Below are 21816 nucleotides of genomic sequence, written 5' to 3' on the forward strand. Positions count from 1 at the left end.
TCAAATTTCAAACTCTCTGTTGGTTTGAATCTGCTGTTTTGAAACTCGTTTTTGTGTTTCTTCACTAAGTTTTTTGGCCAAAGGCAAATTGAGATCTCCCTTTGTCTCTCAGGCACGCATAAACACACTCACAATTTACCACCAGAATATATATCACAGGGACTTTTGTTACCATGAAATAGATTTTTTTAATCGTAAATGCAGCATGATGAGCAGGATATGCTTTAAAAGCTGGTTTTCCGTGTTTGTGCTTATTTACCATTTGGATTAATGTTTAACCCCCCCCCAGTTCTTTGTTTCCTGGTATTTTCACAGAAAGAAGTTCAAGTGTGTATGTGTGTGCGAGTTCACACATCTATGTGAATTGGGTGGTTTGTTAGGCAGTGTGTATGTATGGACACTATATATATACGCCCTGTCGTGGGCTGTTTGTGCAGTTTCTCCTGGTTTCAGCAAATGAGCCTCACACAGAATGACCTCACAGAGATGGATGCTGGCTGTCTGCTTCTCACTGGCCTCAGGTACCATACAATCTTTAATTTAATAATTTGAATATGAATTAATTCTTTAGATTCTTTTCTCTGACATGAGAAATGATTTTTGCAAACTCAAATTACTACACTGTGACAAAAAAAGTGGGCAAAAATTATTATCAGATTTTAACAGCATAAACAGCAAAAAGGTTAAGATGCAATAATTTAATATTTGACATATTCTATAAAAAAGTTTGAGGTTTTTCATGGTTGTTTCCATTAGTTCTTAAGTCCACCTTTTAATTTATCAATTTCATAAGGTTTTTTCAGTTGAATTAGAAAAAAAGCCTTTCATCACATTTGTCAGACTGGAGTAGAATGAAGAATGCATCATTGTTATATTGAGTTGTGGAATGAAACTAAATGCATTTACTTAAGTACTGTAATTAAGTACAAATTTGAGGTACTTGTACTTTACCTAAATATTTACATTCTGTTCTTCGTTCTACTCCACAATTCAGAGGAAATATTGTTCTTTTTACTCCACTACATTTATTTGTAAGCTTTAGTTATTAGTTACTTTACAAATGAAGATTGAACTGAAAACATATGATGAGCTTATAAAATATGATACACTGTTGTAGATTAAATTACTCAACAGTTAATGAAATAGTTAAAAATCAGCTCCACGGCAAAAATCTACAGCAGTGAAATGCTACTTACACATTAATGTATCAGTAATTATAATCAAATAATATAATTTGAGCCCTATGAGCATAAAACTTTTTTAAAATTTTATGAGTACTTTTACTTTTGATACTTAAAGTAGAATTTCCTAATAACATTTTTGTATTTTTACTTAAGTTACATATCCATTGCAGTTTTTATATTGCAGTATTCCTACTTGTACTTTTCCACCACTTACGTACACTGTATGTACAGCTTGGTGGAGGGATGGGGCATGGGCCAGGGAAGAACCCCTTAGGTTTTGTGGCAGACCCGATCATTTACAATGAATTTGAATTTTTTCCTCTGAAGTCTGGTGTATGTTGTTTGACAGTGGCCTTGGCGGAGATTTCATTTCTAGTTTATAAGTATTATTATTGTTTTTCTCTCCTAGTTTTAGGGACAGGTGAATCAGTCTCAACAACAGAAACTCAGAAATGTGAGTATAAGTCAATCAGTGTTGGATCTTGATCAGTTCATTTTTGCATACCTTGAAATAATAATTGGTCATTATGTTAATTGATTGTAAATGGCTAAAAAAACTTATCTTAAAAAACTTATCACATATTATTCTGTAGTAGCTAAGACTTAATTATTTTTGTTTTGCGTCTTTTCAGGGTGTTAACTTAAAGTTACATTTCATTAGTGAATTTAAGTTGTGGATCGTATTGCTGATTACATCTTACATCGAAAAAAAACAAAAAACAGATTACATTTTGACAAGAATATTTCAAAATAATTAAAGTGATTTATTTCTGCATGAATGAATTCAGTGATGGCTTCAGCCATTGTCAACTCCCAACAAGAATCAGTAAATTGAAATTTGTTGTGATCAGACACTTGCAAAACATTCGGCAGTGGGGTCATCCAGCCTTTCAACGGTTCGGCTTTCTATGTGCAGTCCAACTGCCCATTCACCCTCACCCGCTTCACCCACAACCTGGTAGAATGTGACATCACCACACGGCGAAGTGACAGCGGGCTGCTGGACCAAGTTGAGATCATCATCAACAAAATCAGGACGGTCGTGCAGAATGGAATCATACTGTTGGAGAGTAAAAGGTTTCGCCCCAAATTCAAACCCACCCTGATACTCTTTTTCATTTCAGGAAAACTGTAGCCACACAGAGAAAAAAGATAATAATTAGTGCAAATCTGATCTAATCACAAATCTTCTGAGTATGTTTTTATTTTAAATCGAAAATTATTATCTCACTAAATCACGTTATTCAGCCACAACGATACAGTAAGAGTGTGAGACAACGGTTTATGAGTGTTTTGCCCAAAGGCAATTCAGATCATTCACTCAAAGGGCATTCATATTTAGCCACACAGCCAAGTGGTTGGCAGGTTGGCATCAGTGTTAGTTTATTATTAGCTTTGACTCCAGGACACTGGGCATTATTAATTGAAAACATACTATGGGAGTTTTACCGGAGGTCGTCAAAGTGTGCAAGGTGACTTACAGGCTATTTTGGGGAAAGTAAGCGGTGTTAATATTTTACCAGTGCTTTCATTTTTTTTTTTTTTTAACTGTACGATCTCTTTACTGATGCCTTTGTATGTTTATTTATTGACAGAATTTCCCTTCCATACGACCACACCTACCAGCATATTTTTCAATATGGCATCTACACTAAACTAAGAAGCTCTCTGCTTCCTCTGTCTGTGATGTGGCACAATGTACCTGGAGGAATAGACACTCTGAGGGTGAGAGGACAATCCTGGGTATTTTTTTTATGTTTGCTGCAGAGATATACACAGGAGAGCATAAACAAAGGCACTCAAATGTATACAAAGCACACATATGCATCATGATAAGTTTATTGGAATATTTACAGTTAGTTTATTACTGCAGAGCACTAACTTTACCTAATGACTTGTTGTTAAGGTGGAGCTAGAGCAGGAGCTGAGAACTGACATGACCGGAATATGTGGAAAACACAATGTCCCAGGTATGACAGTGATAGCAGTAGTCGTTTTATTATTGTAGTATTACCAAATTGTAAAATTGAAATGAAAAGTATAAAATTTAATCCAAAGTGAGGCTAGATGTTCTTAAGAGGTGTTCCTAAAAGGTTCTTAAAATGTCAGTTTTACTCAAATGTTTTTACAATGTAGATGATGATGTAAAACGTTTTCCTTTTACAAATTTTGACAGCTGTTTACATACAGTTTGCTCTAAGAGTGCAGCTTTTTATGAATTTAGGCAACAAGCAGCAGTTGATTACGGAGAGCATGCTTAATGAGGACACATGTCACACTCGAGATCCTGTCTTTGCTGTGAATCCAGTAAGTTGATTGTTGCAATCATTTAACTGTTTCAGGTTAAAACAGAACTATGGGGATGTCGGGATGATAACAAAAATGATATATAATAATTGACGTTACTGACTCTTTAGTTATGAAGTAGTGCCTTTAGAGCACATCATATAAGTTTTAAAGTACTGATCCATAAATGTCAAATTTCTACATTTTTTTTTTAGTAAATGCACATTCGCATGTATTGATCCATTCAAATGTGTTTACATTTTAAACATATAAACTTAGCTTAAATCTCCTCAGATTGAAAAGCCACACACCCTGCAGTAAATCCTAGTTCCATATGCACAGATGGTTTCTCTGATGATATTTGCAGGTATGCAGACAGTTCTTTTCCTACACCTTTGATTGTCTGCAAGACCGGACGCCTCATTATATCCAACTCTGCGAAGAGAATATTTACAGCTATCAAGACAGTAAATACATCGGCTGTGCTTTCTTCAAAGAAATTATCCAGCAGTGTGGAAACAACAGCCATGCTTGGAACACATGGAGAACTTTAACCAGATGCAGTGGGTGATATTTGATTAATGTACTGTCAAATTTTAATTAAAAAGCAATTCAAATTAGTTGTCTAAAACTATTTTTATTCGTTACTTTTCTATTTTTATAAACAAATATGATGTCTAATTTGATTGACATCCTCTACAGTCGATTGATGTAATTGTTTTTTTCTGTGGGTGAATGCAGCACCACAGGGTTGTCCAGGAGACCTGGTTTATGTAGAACAGGGCGCTGCCTTTGTTCCCAGCTGCTCCAACCCAAACCTCAGATTCTCCGACCAGGATCTCACAAGCTCCTGTGTCTGCCCAAAGGGTGAGCACTGTCTGATTGTATAATTTAGTCCTTTACTGTCTAAGTCTTTTGTTTAGCTGCTTGTTAATGTAGTGCTGAACTTTGTGTCTAGGTAAGGTGCTTAATGATCATGCAGATGGCTTCCACTGTGTGAATGTGTCCAACTGCCCGTGTGTGTTTGCTGGCAAGAGCTACTTAACTGGAGACATGCGTAGGACCAATTGTCAGTCATGGTGAGTAGGCAAGAAAAAAGCTGTTCATACTAATGGAATATCCATCAATGGCAAATTTTTATATGAAATGTTTAATTTAAATTTCATTCTTATATCTCTTCTCAGTGTGTGTGAGGGTGGGAAGTGGCATTGCTCTGAATACATCTGCCCTGCCCAATGTCTCATTGAAGGGCAATTTGTGACAACATTTGATGGAAAACAATATGTTGTCCCTGGTAAATGTACATATGTGGTGTCACAGGTAAATTTTTCCCACTACACCAACATTTAACATTAACCAATGCATGTTTCAATTTTTTGTGATACTGACTGCTTTTTTAAAATTCCTTTTTTAGGGTGTTAATTGGACAATAACTATTCAGTTTTCTGAAAAGGACGCGTGTCTGAAAACCGTTGTCCTTCAGCTTTTTCAGGTGCAGCCAGTCTTTGAGCATTAACTCCAAAACCATATAATTTATCAAACAAATGTCAAGAAAGAGTATCATAAATTAATATAAATGTCCTTTGGGATTTGCAGGAAATATATACATTCTCACACAACACTGTTAAAGTGGGAGAGGAGGCGATTACTGAACTTCATCAGTCTGGTAAGAAGACATTGGGAAAAAAGACAAGAACAGACAAAACAGAGGAACCTTTTAGGACCAATATACTGTAACTATATGTCCATCTCATATACTATATTAAGGTGTTGCTTCTGGTAGCTTTGCAATGTATCCATAATGGTTTAGTTAATCAACTACCAATTCACTCGCTAATCTCTGTCACCTGTCAGATCATGCCCAGGTTTTCTGGCAGTCCTCCATGTACGTCCAAGTCCAGACATCTTTTGGTATGAAGATCCAAGTCCAGATGTCTCCTGAAATCCAGCTCTACATCACTCCACCCAGAAACCACACTGGCATAATCCCAGGTTAAGATCTCAGTCTACAAACACACGGGTCAAATACTTATATATTACCATTGGCAAGCCCCTGGGATTCACTTTTATTATGACTTATTTTTTTATGAGCTCTCGAGGGCAAAACATTTTTTTTTTCCCTTATATTCTCTGTGGCATGAGCCAGTTGGATTTGTTATTAGAGTTAGTCTGTCTTTCAGGTCTTTGTGGCAACAGCAATAATGACACAACAGATGACTTCACCACCAGCAGCGGGATCATTGAGAACTCTGCACAACCTTTTGCTCTGTCTTGGAGTGTGGGCACTTGTGCAGTGAACATACCCAGCACCTGCATCAACACAAACAATGGTACCAGTGATTGATATAAATGTACCTGTAAAATGTTTGGCTGCCTGAATTTTGTACATCAAGTAGATGATAAGTTATTTTAAAAAATAGACATGACATAGACAATGATATGTTATATTTGGATAATAAAACACTAGTTTGCTTGCTTCTCTGTGATATTTGACAAATGCTTCAAATACAAGAAAAAATACTTCACCTCCAAATGGTTTTGCAAACATCTTTCATTGTCTTAATATGTATTTTTGCAGAAATATTTGCTGATGAAAAATGCTCTGTGTTAAACAACCCAACCGGGGTATTTGCTAAGTGCCATGGTCATATCCCAACTGATCAATTCCACAACGTAAGAGGACGTTTACACATCAACCAAATTCTTAATATGTATTTAATAAGTTTTCAGCAATGATGGACTCCTGTTTATATGAAATTAATTATTATTTTCAGGCTTGCATCCAAAGAACCTGTAACTGTGGCAGCAATTTGCAGCAGTGTTCATGTGTTGCTCTGGGCAGCTATGCCAAAGCCTGCGCCATTCTGGGTGTAGCAGTTGGTGACTGGAGGAAAGCTACGAACTGCAGTGAGTTGAGGCTTTATATGCAAATATATAACTAAATATACAAAGCTCAAATGACATTGCTCTTCTTTTATCTGCTTCCCACCACTGGAATAATGATCAAACTGTCCAAATGACAACTGCTTAAAGGCTAAATTAGATAATTGCTGCATCTCCCAATTTGTTATTGTTTTTATTTTGGCAGCATTGATAAAAGGTCATTTTTATGGGATGTTTGCATTGTGTAAGCACCTTTCAGACACCATACAGTAAATATAGAGCAGCAAATATAAATTTATGTCTATGAAAATGTCCCAGGTTACAAATTTAAGAAGTACAAAATTTATTTATTTTTTTAGTGTTAATGACAATGTTGTTTCACAGCTCTTAAATGTGAAAAGAACCAAGAATTCTCCTATGACATGCGGTCCTGCAACCATACATGCCATTCCTTGTCTGGCCCTGACCCTCGCTGTTCTTTGGATGATGCTCCTGTGGAGGGCTGTGGTTGTCTGGAAGGAACTCACCTCAACCAAGGACACATATGCACCCCAAAGGCAGAGTGTTTATGTCACCACTATGGCGGTACAACGCCGCCAGGGCCCGTTGTAATTGACGGACGACAGTGGTGAGTTAAATTTGTAATCACTTAAAATGCTCAAATACCTTCCATATTAACATGTTGCTTTGGTAGTTGACTACATCTTTGGTGTGGATATATGTCAGCAAAAGTTATTGTTTTGTATCTCAAATTCAATATTGTGTCTTCTAAAGCCTCTGTGAGAATGGAGAACTGCACTGTTCCAAGGACTGCGGTGAGTATATATTGTGTTATCATAAAATATTTTGCATATATTTTAAAACCATACTTATACCAGATAATTAATAAAAGCTCCTCTGTTGTTTCAACTACATTAATTTTGTAACACAGGACAATCAAATGGAGGATATTGGCACCACAGGCCCATCCCTCACAACGTCTGCTAAAAAATTCAGCAATTACGTGTGACAGTGTCTTATTTGATACAACCACCAATTTAATGTTTTTCATAACATTGTGTCAAATGGCAAACTGTCTGAAATATAATTAGGACACTAATATGTTTTATGTATTTAATGATTGTTTGCATCAGGTTGCAGAAATGGGATGGTTTGTGTTCACTGCTCAGAGTACCCAGTTAAAACGGCTCAGAAAACCTGTGACAGTCTCAGCAAACCACTGGTAGGTGAATAGATTTTTTATACACATGGCTTGCCATTATTCATGTATTAGTATTATTAATTCTTCATTTGAAAGAGGTAGCTAACTAACTAGCTGCCATAACTAGAGAAAGTTAGCTTATTCATTATTTTGTTAGCGTTAGTGGAACATATTTCTTGTGATGTGATGATGCTTTCATCACATCAAGATAGCAGCTGCTAATGTAATTTTTCTTTACAAAAATTTTCTGTCAATTAATCGTAGCTCTATAACTTACACTTTGTCCAAAACAGATTTCTTTAATTGTTATTGGTCAACTGTATAGTTAAACTAAAATATTTTCCTTTTGTGTGATTTCCAGAGTGTTAGTATGACCTGTGAGAGTGGCTGTTACTGCCCACATGACCAGTATGAGGATCACCGTGGATACTGTGTTTCTCTGGACAACTGCACTTGTGTGTACAGTGGCAAAGTGTATGGCGCAGGACAGCATGTCAAAACAAACTGCAAAACATGGTAATATCTGCATTAGTGCTGCTTTACAACTTGTCCATTCAGAAGGGCTTATTTAATCATAAGCTACAATAATTACATCCTTCTGTCTCACAGTATTTGTGAGCAGGGTCATTGGCACTGCAAAGATGAGCCATGTCCTGGGAAGTGTCAAGTATATGGAAATGGACATCACCAGACCTTTGACTCTAGATGGTACCGCTTTGATGGACACTGCCAGTACATACTTGTAGAGGTGAGACCAAACATAAAGGCTGGTGTAAAGATATGATAAAGTGCAGAACAAATATACAGTATCAACTGGTATTATTTATAATACACAAATATTATATTTTTAAAGTCTAAAATTCATATGAGTTTATTTATATTTTTGTGCTTTTATGATGTGTTTCGGTGATGTGGGATAAATAAGGAGCTGACTTCTTTCCCACATTAGGGAGTCCAGAGCTGAACCTTAATATACCAACCAACTGATCATATACTTGGTGGAATGATTAGGTTTTACTTCAAAGCACTACAGAAATTGATTACACTTGACTGTTTACACTAAACAGACTAAATAACTAACTAACTCTTTCAAAAAAAAATCTTAGTTCTGGAATTCACCTTCAGGTGCTACTTGGACACGTCATCAGTGATAAACCATAGGGGGTCTCGGGTCTTTAATCATCAGACACCCTGCACCACTCCAAGGATCCAACCCTCTGGAACCACAGCCACGTGAGGCCTTTGCAGCAGCCTCCTGGATGTTCTTGATGGCTTTTCTGCACTTAAGTCCTCTAACTCCAAGAAGTTTGAGAGTTTGCTGTAACAACTGGCCAGCAAAGCCCCGGCACTCAACTTCGACTGGCTCATCGCGGGCTCTCCAGCCATTGCTCCTGCACTCTATCACCAGCTCTCCCTTTTTAGCCCTTTTGCACTTGTTCACTTCTTCTATCTGGTCTTCCCAGGGGGCAGTAAGTTCCAGCAGGACCACTTGCATTGTAGACTCCGATATTAAAACCATGTCTGGGTGGAGTGAAGTGGTTGCAATGTTCTCTGGGAACTTGAACTGCCTTCCTATGTTGACTTAGAGCTGCCAGTCCCATGCAGTGGCAAGGAGCCCTCCCGAGGAGCTAGGCTGATGTTGTGCCTTCTCCCCAGATTGGATGAAGGTGATGGACTGTTTGGGGGTATGCTCATTCTTACTGTTTTGAATCCCTGCACTGATTGTATTCACCAAAGACCTTAGAACTTGGTCATGGCGCCAGTGGTCCCCTAATGCATCCCCTAATGCCTTCGGGCAGCAACTAAGGATATTCTCTAAGCATGCTTGGCATGCTGGAGTGTCTGCCATGCCCCAGCAATGCACATTGGCCTGGCTTGGGAGAACGTTATAGACTGATTGGATGAGAAACTTGATGCGCAATGGTTCGGCCCTCCAGAGCTCTGACCAGGTGATCTTACTCTGTTCCGCATGCTCCCACCTGGTCCAGGCACCTTGTTTGTACATGCCGACCATCTTGCTGCAGCGCTGTTCCTCCACTTCTGCTCGTATATGTCATCCTGAACCAAGGACTTCATGGTGGTACATCCAGGCTTTAAACTTTCCTGGACTTGTCGATCGCAGTGAACCAGGTTGTCAAGTTGCTCCTGGTTTGTTGAAGTGTGGCTGTATCCTTCAGAGAACTTTTGAAGATTTTCCCCATGATCTTGACCGGTCTTTCCGTCATGATTGGAATCTGTGTCCCTCCCAGGGTAAAGCAGAACCGGTTGACCTTCTTCAGGACCAGAGACCTGGATTTGGCTGGTTTAAAACTCATGCTTGCTCATGAGATCAGTCATTTGAGCACTTGAAGGAGCCATCTGCGCCCAGGAACATATGTTGTTGTCACTGTCAGGTCCTCCATGAATGATCTTATGGGGGGCTGCCGAGTACCACATCTTGACATGGGGCCTCTACATTCCACTTCCGCTGATTTGACAATCATGTTCATGGCCAACGAGAAGAGTCGCACAGAGGTCATGCAGTCACTGATTATATCCTTCTCTAGCTGTTGAGACTCTCAACCTGAAATTGCTGTAATAGTCCAGGATGAGGTTCCGGATCATGTCTGGCACATGGTGTCTTGTCGGTGCTGTTTCCACAAGCTTGTGTGGGATGGATCTATAGGCGTTGGTTAGGTCTAGCCAGAGTGCTGCAAGGTCTCCTCTGCTATCCCTTGCCTCCCGGATCAGCTGGCTCACCAGTCCTGTGTGCTTTAGGCATCCAGGTACACCTGGGACTCCCACCTTCTTTACTGAGGTGTCTATTTACACCTTCTTCTAGAGGAACTCAGTTAGCCATTGAGACGAAATCTTGAAGGAGATCTTCCCTTCGACGCTGAGCAGCAAGATGACACAAAACTGGTCGATGTTACTTGAATCCTCTTCTTTCAGTATTCAGAGCCACGCAGCATACCTCCACTGGGCAGCAACTTTTCCTCTCTGCCAGATCACTTTTAAGATCTTCCATAATTACTCTAAGAGCCTTGGGCACTGCCTGTAGACCTTATAGGGTACTCCATTGGGCCCAGGGATGGAACTTGCTCTTGCAGCCCTGACTACTTCTTTGACCTCTTTCAGGGTGGGCCCAGAGATGTTGAATTGGTTCACTGGTTCTGGAGGTTTCACCAGTGCCTCACATTAGCCAAGGTCTGACGCCTCAGGGATTTCAGTTCTTGTCTCAGCTGGCAGATCCTGAGCTCCCGCCAGTTTGGCCTCACTGGAATACTTGTACCATGCTTTTCCTTGATTCCAAACCATTCTGCGCCCATGTTCGTTATGAGGGTGCATATAGCCTGGAGTTTCTGTTCAGCATCTCCCTTTGATGTCCCCTACAGGATCTTGTGTACAACCTCATCCAACTGGAGCTACTCCTTCTTGTTAGCAGCAGGCCACTTCACCCGATGCTGTTCCGACTTCCTGCTTTGTAGGGGAACTTGTGTTGCTTGGAGGTTCCGGGCACTGTGGGTTGGCTCATCCTCCATCTGACCAGGTTCTACAGCCAGCACTTCAGAACCTGTAGTACTAGCTACTGCCCCTGTGCATTGCTCCACTTGTTCCCACCTAAAGCAGGCCATCTTAGTCTGATGGATCTTCAGACCTATCGGGTTTTTGCACAGCTCTCCGCAAACACAGACTGCACTCATAGTCGATTGTCCGTTTGCTTGGGTTTGTGCCAATAGGTCCGTCTGTCTGGGACCCCCCCCCCCCCCAGGAATCCCTTAGGGTATGTTTCAGAAGGGTTCTTCGTAGCTTGCTTGGGTGCTCCCTCTCAGGAGCTGTAGTTCAGGGTGCTAGCCCTTGCTGCCCCGGTTCAGGGGACATGGCATATTACCCAGTTGCCCAATCTATAATAGGGCTTTTTTAAAATGTAGTCATATTTTGCACACTAGTATTTTTTTAAACTCTGCTCTTTTTACCTCAGGATTACTGTGGAAAAGCAAACGGCTCATTCTCAGTCAGAGTGGAGAGTGTACCCTGCTGTGATGAGGCACTGACCTGCTCTCGCTCTATTGTCCTGGACCTGCAGGTGGATGACCCTTTCTTTGATCCCCATTTCTCTTCATAAAACTCTCAGCTGATGACCCCATTACTATATACTTTCCATTCATCTATTTGCTTATTTTATTCTGCCCTTTCATCCATTTAATTCACTACATCTTTCAGACAATAAATTGGTTAATCACTCACTTCATGCTCTCATGATTTAAAGTGTAATAGTATGCTATAGCCTGAACTTTATGGTGCATAGATTGTTATGGACCAGTAAAGTCAGCAATACAAAATGTTTAAATAATCTTCTACCATGGGTTCTAACTGTCCTGTCTTGTCCAATCCAGGGCATAGTCACCCTGACACTGAGCGACATGAGGGTGACCAGACACCACCAAAAAGGCTGGACTCTGCAAGAAGATTCACTTTACTCCATACACACCGTGGGACTCTACATCATAATCTCAGTGCCGAACAGAGGGATAACTCTCATCTGGGACAAACACACCAGGATCACCATTGAGCTGAATCCGAACTGGAGGGTGAGTGATGGGGATGTTAAGATGGATTTTGAAATTGAGTCAATCCTATGTCAGTCCACATTTTCATCCTTACTGTAAAAATAAGACCTGGAGAAATAAGGTAGAATTTTGAAATTCAAATTTTGTAAAAATTATTTATTATAACAATTGCACTTTGATATTTTTTCAACTGACTTTTTCAATGATCTGTCCTGTAGAACCGAGTGTGTGGCCTCTGTGGGAATTTTGACTCCAATGAGATGAATGACATACAGATAAGTGGCTCAGCAGGTAAATTATTTTTGTCTTTATTTCATTATGCAGAAATACCTTTGTCATGATTGACAAAATAACCCCAAAAAATCGGTTTGTAGTGGTGTCCAGTCCCCTGGCCTTTGGCAACAGCTGGAAGGCCGCTACACCTCCTTGTTCTGATGTCACCACTGAGAAATTTCCATGTGAACGCAACTCCTACTGCTCAGCCTGGGCCCAGCGCCGCTGTATGATCATTACAGCAGACACCTTTAAAGACTGCCACTTAAAGGTATGCATTTTTACATGTTTAGTATGCCACTAACATTAGGGTCAGGTTTTTATTCAGAGCCTCCTACAAATTCGGAAAGAAGGCTGGGATAGGGAGTGAGGGTATAGTCTACATGGAAATCCAATCATTAATGTATATTCACATTTACTCATCTGGCAGACGCTTTTATCCAAAGAGACTTACAAGTGAGGGACAACACTAAAGCTTCATGACCCAATCACCCATAAGAGCTAACAGTCAACACTGAAGATTGTTTTATCCAATTCTACTGCAATAAAATACCCTACAGACACTATTTACAGTAATCGACATTAAAAGATTCCTGAGGCCCTAAACATGCCACAAAAGCTCTATTCTGCTGAATAATATTCAATCCCCAGGTGGACCCAGAGCCTTACTACCATAGCTGTGTACAGGAGTCCTGCTCCTGTGAGTTTGAAGGGAAGTTTCTGGGCTTCTGCACAGCTGTGGCAGCCTACGCAGAGGCTTGCAGCGACCAGGATGTGTGTGTCAAATGGAGAACACCTGATTTGTGTCGTAAGTTAAGACCCCTTTTTCCCCACATAACATTAGTTTTACTTAACTCTTGAAGCTGTCTTTTTTTTGGATAGTTAGCAGGGACATAAAAGTGATGTGACAGATTGGACATGTCAGGAAGCATTTTAACAAAACTCACTTTTTCAGTGGGCTAAAAATGCATGATCTTTTTGTTTAAGTTTACTTTCTGCTAGAGAGCTGAATTATATGGCACACACTGTACATTACAAGTAATTCAAAAGTAAATATTCAATTCAATTCAATTCGATTTTATTTATATAGCGCCAAATCCTAACAGAAGTTATCTCAGGGCACTTTTCATGTAGAGGAGGACTAGACCATACTCTTTATAGTTATATCTACAGAGACCTAACATTCCCACATGAGCAAGCACTTGGCGACAGCAGCAAGGAAAAACTCCCTTTTAACAGGTAGAAACCTTGAACAGAACCCGGCTCAGGGTGGACGGCCGTCTGCCCCGACCGGCTGGGTTGAAGGAGAGAGAGAGAGAGAGGGAGAGAAGGAGAAAAGGGGGGGGGGGCATAGCAAAGTAGACGTATAACATAAAGATGTGTAACAATAAGGAGAATAATAATAAAACTATTAAGTATAATAATAGGGTGAATAACAGTCATTTTAAAAATAATAATAATTATAGATATTGTTATATACATTTACATTTGAAGCAGTGGGTGTTGAGCAGGATTATGGGGGCAGTAGGTATCCAAGTTATATCCAAGTTTCATTTCATATACGTTTCATTTCAATCATTATAGCCAACAATCCATATGATAAATCCATAAGTGTGTTAATTATTATTGGAAAGTTACAAAACATAGACTATAAGCCAGTCTATAATAATTTAACCTGTGATAATTTCACATTTAGCGGTCTATTGTGACTACTACAATGAGCAGGGCCAGTGTAGCTGGCACTATGAAGCCTGTGGTGAGATGCTAACCTGCGGCAAAGACAACAATTTCACTCACAAGCTGGAAGGTAACCAGGCTTTCTGAGTTGTAATAAAATATAATAGGTAAACTTAATTCGTACTCAGCTAAATGTGGAAATTGAGATAGTACCTTTATCTTAATTAATAAGGCATTGTTAACATTAATTGTAACCCCGTAAAAATGACCATTATGTTTGTTCTTGGAAAAGGCTGCTACCCCAGATGTCCAAAAGATGCACCATACTATGATAAAAATACTGGTGAATGCACCAAAATGAGGAACTGCACCTGTTATTTTAATGACACAGTCATTCAGCCTGGGACAGTGGTGATGATACAGTCTAATATGTGGTGAGCCATTTGTAATGTATACTGTATGTCTACATATTTACAGTGTAACATAGTGTAATGTATTATGAGGAACTGTGCACTTAACATTAGTCATAACATTCATAACTGGATATTTCTTACTTCTTCATTATTCTTTTTTAGCCCCTGTGAAAATGGAACAATTAACTGTCGTAAGTATGAATCATATTCAATTACTACTACATTTACTACTAGATGTGTCCATTCACAATTGTACAAGAAAATATGAAGAAGGTCTTCTTGTGTTTTTGTCTTTTACATTATTTTTTAGTGCTTTACAGAATGTGCTTTCAAAAAACCAGAGCTTACTACCACCTCTATCCCAACAGCAACTCCACCCACAACTATGCCTTCCACCACCCATATATCAATCAGTCCCATCACAAATGCTTCAACAAGCACAGAAATAACTGTGTCTTCCACTACACCATCATCTACATCTGCTTTAACTACAGCTGAAACATGGTCAGCATTGCTTTCCATCACTCCTACACCATTGACGACCATTACCAATGTCTCAACTACCAATAAAACATGGTCAACAATGCCTTCTACCACCCCTACACCAAGAACTACAACTGCCTTAACTATGGCTGAATCATGGTCAACAATGCCTTCCACCATCTCAATACCAATCACCACCATAAGCAATGTCTCAGCTACCACTGAAAAGTGGTCAACTGTCCTTTCCACCATCTCTACACCAATGACTACAACTACCTCAACTACAACTGCAACCTCAGTCACCCCTCCAGAACTGGTTACAGCAGTCACTACCAGCTTGCCCACCAAATCATCAATAACTAGAATGAATACCACATCTACAATGACAACTGTTGCCTCAACAAAACCTACAACAATAACAAATACCACTGAATCCATCACAGAACAGGAAATTGCAACAGCATCAGTGTGGACACCACAATCAAAGCCCTTAAAAACAGTTACACCAAGGGATACTTCCTCAATTCAGCCAACAACAAAACATACAGAACATACAGCAGCAACACTTCAATCAAAAACCAACTTTCCGACAAACACTATGCCTGCTGAAACCTCAGGTCCAACTGATGTCACCATCACAGAAACCTTCACTGAAACCTCTTCTTTAACCACGCAACCTACTACCACCTCCTCAAAGTCAACAACATCTCACGGAGCGATGTATAAATCTATGACGGTGCAACCAACAACATATAGCACTGAGATGTCCACTAGTAAAGGATTTATCAATGCAACATCTACAACTGAACTGACAACCTCTGGAGAGCCAGCCACAACCATGACTAGTATAATAACAGAGAAAACATATCACAATTCAGCACCCACAGCCTCAACACAGTCTACATTTACAACAGTCAGTACTGAGTTGACTACTCACACAACAGTGTGCATTGAGTGTACAGACCTGAAGAAGAGAAAAACCTGGGCCTGTGGTGAGATGTGGACAGAGGACTGTTTCCATAAGACCTGTACAAATGGGAGGATAGAGTTGACCCCAGTGGTTTGTCCAGAGCCTACAGTTCCCATCTGTCCCAGAGATAAGGTCACAAAAGTCTCAGACGGATGCTGTGAAACATGGAAATGTGACTGTGAGTGTATCCTAGTCCGTCTCTGCCACTGCTCTTGTTAACCCTCAGTTATCCCTCCTCTTTTCCCTCCATTTGTGCCTACAGTAACACTTGCCTCTACACATCTGATGTGTAGCAGGTAATGTTTAATATTCTCACCATCTTTGTTCTGTGTGTTAGCATACTAACATTCACTAATTAGCACTTAACACAAAGTACAGTTGAAGCAGGTGGGAGTGTTGTTCGTTTTTCAGTTCGTTATTTGGTCATTATTTAAAGTATTGGATGAATGAAATTTTTGACCAGATGTTGGTGATAAGGGAAAAGTGAATTGACCAAGTCACAATGCCATCTCTAGGACTAGGCATGGTTTAAAAATTTTTATAGATTTTTTTTATATTCTTTTTTTGTGTCCATATCTAATAAAATCACCTTTTATCCTTTCCCATATCCTCCCTAGGTCGCTGTGAGTTATATGGGGACCCTCACTACATATCTTTCCAAGGTGTAACCTTTGATTTCCTGGACAAATGCACCTACATCCTGATGGAGGAGCGGTCACCACAACATCATCTGTCCATTGCTGTGGACAACTTCTACTGTGTTCCAGGCCTCAATGGCTCCTGTGCTAAAGGCATCATCCTGAAATATCATAACAATATGGCTACACTAAGTATTTTCCCAGATTTGTTTACAGTACAGGTAGGATATCATGCAGCTCTACATTACTTAAAAATGTCACCATACATCCTTATATATTAAATAGCTGATAATCATTTTCCATGATATAGATTATTTTTACTTCAAGTTTTTAAAGATACCTTACTCTATGGAAAGGTTGAGCCAGTGAGTTTGATACCGATCTAATCTACCTTAGGCCACTTTGAACAATGTGATGATACGGCCACCATACGAGGAGCATGGGTTGAGGTTTGAGACAACGGGGTATGTGGTGTCAATCTATCTCCCAGAGGTCCGGTCTTATGTCTCCCTAAGTCCATTTTATACCCTGGTGGTCAATCTGGCCATGGAACACTTCCTCAACAACACAGAGGGACAATGTGGTGCGTAACAGATTGGAGGGAATGCTCCACAGGTGTGGTTGACTGCATACTGTATATCCATTTCAAAAGTGTGTATTTGTATGTAGAGCCGATTTTCACATAATACAAAAAAGCCTCTAAATCTCACAAAGTTTTGTGAATTTACTAGCTTAATCTTGTCTTTCAACCCTCTGTTACAGTACTACATTGGCCAATATTTTAGCTGCTTTAATAAATTAGCTTGCAGGCTGGTTATCTAGGTAACGAAGCTATACAGAATGTGTTTCTTAATGCTGCATAAACAATTTCTGACCACCAGATAGTGGTTGAGAAAGACTCAACAGTCCCAACAGCAGACATAAAATGACAAGAGCAACCAGTTGGAGTTTTCTGTTCGGCCACCTGATAAATTTAAGTCCAGATTCTCTTGCTTTTTTATCCTGCGTCTCCTAAAAAAATTATCCTAGGCTGGGTCCTCAGCTCACTAAGTGCACTACTTTTTTCACCAGCCACATTCATTTTTTTTTAGATAGCTGGAAAGGCAGCTTTTTTGAGGATGTTTGTTGGAAATATCTACATACTACTACTACTACTATATGTGTAGGCCAGAGAACCAAAAAGGTGTGCTAAAGGTAGCTAAAAGTGGCTAAAGGCTGTGCACGGAGCTGGACATTGATACGTTTTAGTCTTTGTTCCGATGTTAATATAAAAAAATAATGCAGATTTAATTGAGTTCTCTCCTCTCAGACAAGAGACTACTAAAAAACTAAAGAAGACCAGCTAACTGTGTGGCAATACCTTAAATATGATAATTACTCTACAACAGATGATCAGGTTATTTTTCTCAAATAATGTCAGAGATATTTGCTATATAAGTACAAGGCTGCTATCCTGACTAATTAATACAGTCATTCCTTTAAATGGGTGTTTATGTCCATTAAAATTTTTATTAGATATTAGATCACTCATCATCTTCACTGAGCTCACCTCTCCATCTTCTCCCCAGGTGTATGTGGCGGTGGTTCATGCATCCGTAGAGGAGGACAGATCGAGGACAACAGCTGCTGTGATAAGACAGCCTATGACTGGGTATACGCAGATGCTCTGAAACCAGCCTGTGTTTCTGCACCAAGGGACGTACCCTGTCATCCTGGGCCATCTGTAGTACCCACTAACACACCCATTTCCCACACCACCTGCCCTGCAAGCCCACAATGTGAGCTGCTAGACCACCAGTAAGTGCCACACACTAATGCACACTCCTGATCAGGGAATTGGTGATAGAATTGGTAATAATTATCTTTACTGGTAAAGTGTACTATCACACTATGCGCTATAGAAGTGAAGCACAATGGTTTTACTTCATTACCTTTGTTACTAATGCAGACACATAGTAGTCACTGTAGCTTATCATCTCATACAATCTCCAAGCAGCCACCTAATAGACCTAGCAAACCATGTGAAACTCTTTAGCTAGTTTTCCATGTGTCTAGGTTCTGTGTCTTTTCTTTCAATTTCCGTGTATGTTTTGAGTTGTTGTATTTTATTTAACTATTACCTAAAAGTTTAATCTATTCTGTTTTCTCAGGGTGTTTTTAAGTTGCAGGGAGTATGTGAATCTCAACCTTAAAAAGAAGAACTGTGAGTTCGATTCATGTGGGAAAACAGACAGTCATTGCTCTTCTTTACAGCAAGCTGCTGAGGAATGCAAATCTGCTGGTATCTGCATTGATTGGAGAGAACTGACTAATGGAAGCTGTGGTATGTATCTTTTATTTTTTTTCTTATACTCAGTAACAAAGCCAGTCAACCCAGGGACGAAGTGTTAGTGTATTTTCACACTTTTCCTTTTTAATGGACCTGACTATTAGGATGTTTTGGTTAAAAATGTTGTTGATAAGTTGTTCCTTAAACTGATACCCAATTTAATAACTTATATGTCCTTGTTCATGTTTTAGATGTGCCATGTCCAAAAGGATTGGTTTACAAAGAATGTCATAACAAGCTGGATGACTTCTGCTATGGAGGGTTTGGAGACTTTACTTTTTACAAATAATGTCTTACACATTTATTTCACATCCTACTAAATCCAGAGTAGTCAAGATTGTCCAACGTTGTCCAAGACTATCAAGGTGTTCATCATTTCTATCCTCACCTTTCCTCTGGTTTGGCTGCACAGTGTGCGATATCCAGGGGCCTCCCTTGAAAAAAACACAACAGGTTGTTTCTGTCCCAGTGGCCAGTTCAGGGCAGGAAATCACTCCAACAACTGTGTGTTTGACTGTCCCTGTGAGTAACATTGTCTATACGGGTGATGATGACTCCTAGAAGATTTTTGGTTGAACTCTTAAGCAGGGAAATGGTGAGTTTCTTTCCCTTTTTCCCCACAGATTGTAAAGGACCACTTGGAGAGCCCAGACTTGTAAGAATGATTGTCTCATCAATGTAAAAAATAGTAGTATCTACTCTAGATTTAACTCAAGATATAAAGGGTATTTCCATACCTGTCTTCCAGCCTGGTGAGGTGTGGCAGTCAAATTGTAACCTGTGTAGGTGTAATAAACAAACTCGGACAGAGGAGTGTTTTCCAAAACCCCCTGAGCCAGTTCCTCTCTGTAGCCCCAATTCTGTTTTGGTAAATACCTCTTGCTGTGGTGATCAGACATGTGGTAAGCACAGGCATTTCTTGGTATTTTAAGATAGTGGTTTAATTACTATCTCAGAGACTTTCCTTTTCCTCACATGAATACTAATACATATTTAACCTTCTGTACCTGGACACTATTTACTTATTGTGCTGTTTACAGTTGAGAAGAACTGCAGTTATAATGAAAAGACATACAAGGTATGTTGTCTGGATCTCATATTAACGTAGTGATATGATAAAGGAAAGTGTTTTGTCTCCCTTAGAACGATATTGGAATTTGGATTGAACAGAATCTATACATTGTGTATGGTCCTGTTATCATACTATCTTTGTGTGTGTAGGTGGGAGACACATGGAAAGATGCCGCCCATCCCTGCATGTCGTTCAGCTGCAGCAAAGAGGGTGTTCAGACCTTGACTAGAGTCTGTCCCAGAGAAAACTGTCCTGAGGTCCTGAATAACCCTCCTCTTCTCTTTAAACTAATAACTGTAACATCTTATAGGCTTTATTCTAGAGTAATAGTTCATGTATTACTGTACTGTACTTTTGTAGCTTTCCATGTGAGAATATATATATATATATATATATTCTCACATGGAAAAAAATTTAAAAAAGGAAAATTATCGTTTTTCATTTCATTGTGACTCTAAGATTTCAGACAAAAAACTTACAATGCTGGTGCACTGGAACCATAATTAAGTATTTCTTTGACCATGAACTCTTGCGGATTTGTTCTCCAGGAGGACAGGATTTGGGATAACCAGCACTGCTGCTTTACATGTAAGTTGAGAAACAATAACATGCTTTCAGTTTTAAGTGCTCAGTTGTAGAAAGGTCATTTCGCTTCTTGAATTTTGACCTTTCAGATCATATTTTTTTAATTAATGTGGGGCTACTTTGGCATTCAGAGGCCAATAAATGGGAAAAATGTTGAGAACTCAGCCCACAGCATGACTGTTCACAGCTAACATAAACAAAAACGTGGCAAACTAACTTATTTGACCTGGCAATTAAGATGATATTAAAATGATGCTGTGAAAAAGTAAGGCGGTCAAGCTGCTTTTACTTGCCTTCAACTCTGTTGCTGTTGCCCATGCCCTAAACTCAGTGGCGGTCTTATTTAACTTTAACCAAACAATACATTAACCTTGTCCTAACCCTGATGCAAAATGGTCCTATCAGACGATTAGAAATTTTGCATTTAAATTGTTGTACAATTTAACAGCCATGACTCTTAAAAATTTAAACTTTACCTCCCATACTATGTCTCCTTCAACTCTAGGTAACCAGCTCTGTGCTCCCAAGGTGTCCAGCTTCAACATCACCATAGACAACTGTACCACCATCATAGAGATGCCTGTGTGTCAGGGCCAGTGTGTGTCTCAGCCCAGGTGAGAAGAAATCTAGCTATCACTGGTCAATAACAGCCAGTTAACACATTCTCCGGTCTATTATTAGTGTCCTTACTGAGGTTTCAACAGGAGCTGTGTGATTATTTGTTCCCTCAGTCCTGTGTGGATTTGAAAGACTTTCCTGAAATTTAAAGTATGATTAAGCTTACAGTAATACATCTGTCTCCATCCCTCTGTCTGTCTCACCCCAACCCTTCTTCCTTCCCTTCCCCTCCTCCTCCCGTACCTCGGTCCACGTCATCAGGGTGGTGTTACACGGTGACCTACAGGTGGAGCAGAGAAGCAGGTCCTGTCAGGAGCGGAGCTCAGAGAGGAAGTCAGTGACTCTGCAGTGCTTCAACCACACTACCAGACACTACGTCTACAAGCATATCACCAACTGTGAGTGCAGAACCTGTGGTATACTGCGCTGAAAAGTATAGACAGCACAGCCCAAAACCCAGAATTAACGATTATATAATGTATCCATTAGATTTCCAAATAAAAAATGTAATGTATTTAAATTTAATAGATTAATAATTGAAAATTGATGGGTTTTTGTCCTTTATTTAAATCAATTACTGAATCTGTTTTGTATCAAATAAAATGAATCATTTACTAATCACCAAAGTTTTTAGTATGCATCTTCTTTCAGTGC

At 39.6% G+C, this 21816-nt stretch overlaps 1 protein-coding gene across 1 annotated transcript; it reads left to right on the forward strand.

Annotated features, from left to right (window-relative positions):
- Nucleotides 1–437: 437 nt before the first annotated feature.
- LOC120803910 (mucin-19-like) lies at nucleotides 438–21647 on the forward strand. The gene is made up of 43 exons (XM_040152942.1): nucleotides 438–521; nucleotides 1594–1638; nucleotides 2036–2261; nucleotides 2780–2909; nucleotides 3091–3154; nucleotides 3409–3491; nucleotides 3838–4033; nucleotides 4212–4337; nucleotides 4429–4549; nucleotides 4655–4790; nucleotides 4885–4962; nucleotides 5067–5136; nucleotides 5325–5462; nucleotides 5651–5800; nucleotides 6049–6143; nucleotides 6245–6377; nucleotides 6738–6981; nucleotides 7128–7168; nucleotides 7487–7575; nucleotides 7916–8070; nucleotides 8164–8302; nucleotides 11516–11620; nucleotides 11931–12125; nucleotides 12323–12395; nucleotides 12479–12648; nucleotides 13029–13185; nucleotides 14074–14184; nucleotides 14347–14488; nucleotides 14630–14658; nucleotides 15250–16098; nucleotides 16538–16779; nucleotides 16955–17141; nucleotides 18127–18355; nucleotides 18709–18881; nucleotides 19079–19148; nucleotides 19300–19409; nucleotides 19511–19542; nucleotides 19636–19789; nucleotides 19928–19965; nucleotides 20109–20216; nucleotides 20508–20547; nucleotides 21050–21158; nucleotides 21424–21647. Exons 1-43 carry the CDS (start codon nucleotides 473–475, stop codon nucleotides 21590–21592), a joined length of 6000 nt encoding a protein of 1999 aa, XP_040008876.1. The 5' UTR covers nucleotides 438–472; the 3' UTR covers nucleotides 21593–21647.
- Nucleotides 21648–21816: the final 169 nt, after the last annotated feature.

This window comes from Xiphias gladius, chromosome 2 (genome assembly GCF_016859285.1).
Source record: "Xiphias gladius isolate SHS-SW01 ecotype Sanya breed wild chromosome 2, ASM1685928v1, whole genome shotgun sequence".
Taxonomy (NCBI): Eukaryota; Metazoa; Chordata; class Actinopteri; order Istiophoriformes; family Xiphiidae; genus Xiphias; species Xiphias gladius.

Excerpts from the sequence above, each read along its gene's own strand:
- LOC120803910 (XM_040152942.1), top strand. The coding sequence starts at position 473 with ATGACCTCACAGAGATGGATGCTGGCTGTCTGCTTCTCACTGGCCTCA. Across the intron at positions 3,155-3,408 it reads TGGAAAACACAATGTCCCAG|GCAACAAGCAGCAGTTGATT; the intron begins GTATGACAGTGA and ends TTATGAATTTAG. Across the intron at positions 6,982-7,127 it reads GTAATTGACGGACGACAGTG|CCTCTGTGAGAATGGAGAAC; the intron begins GTGAGTTAAATT and ends TGTCTTCTAAAG.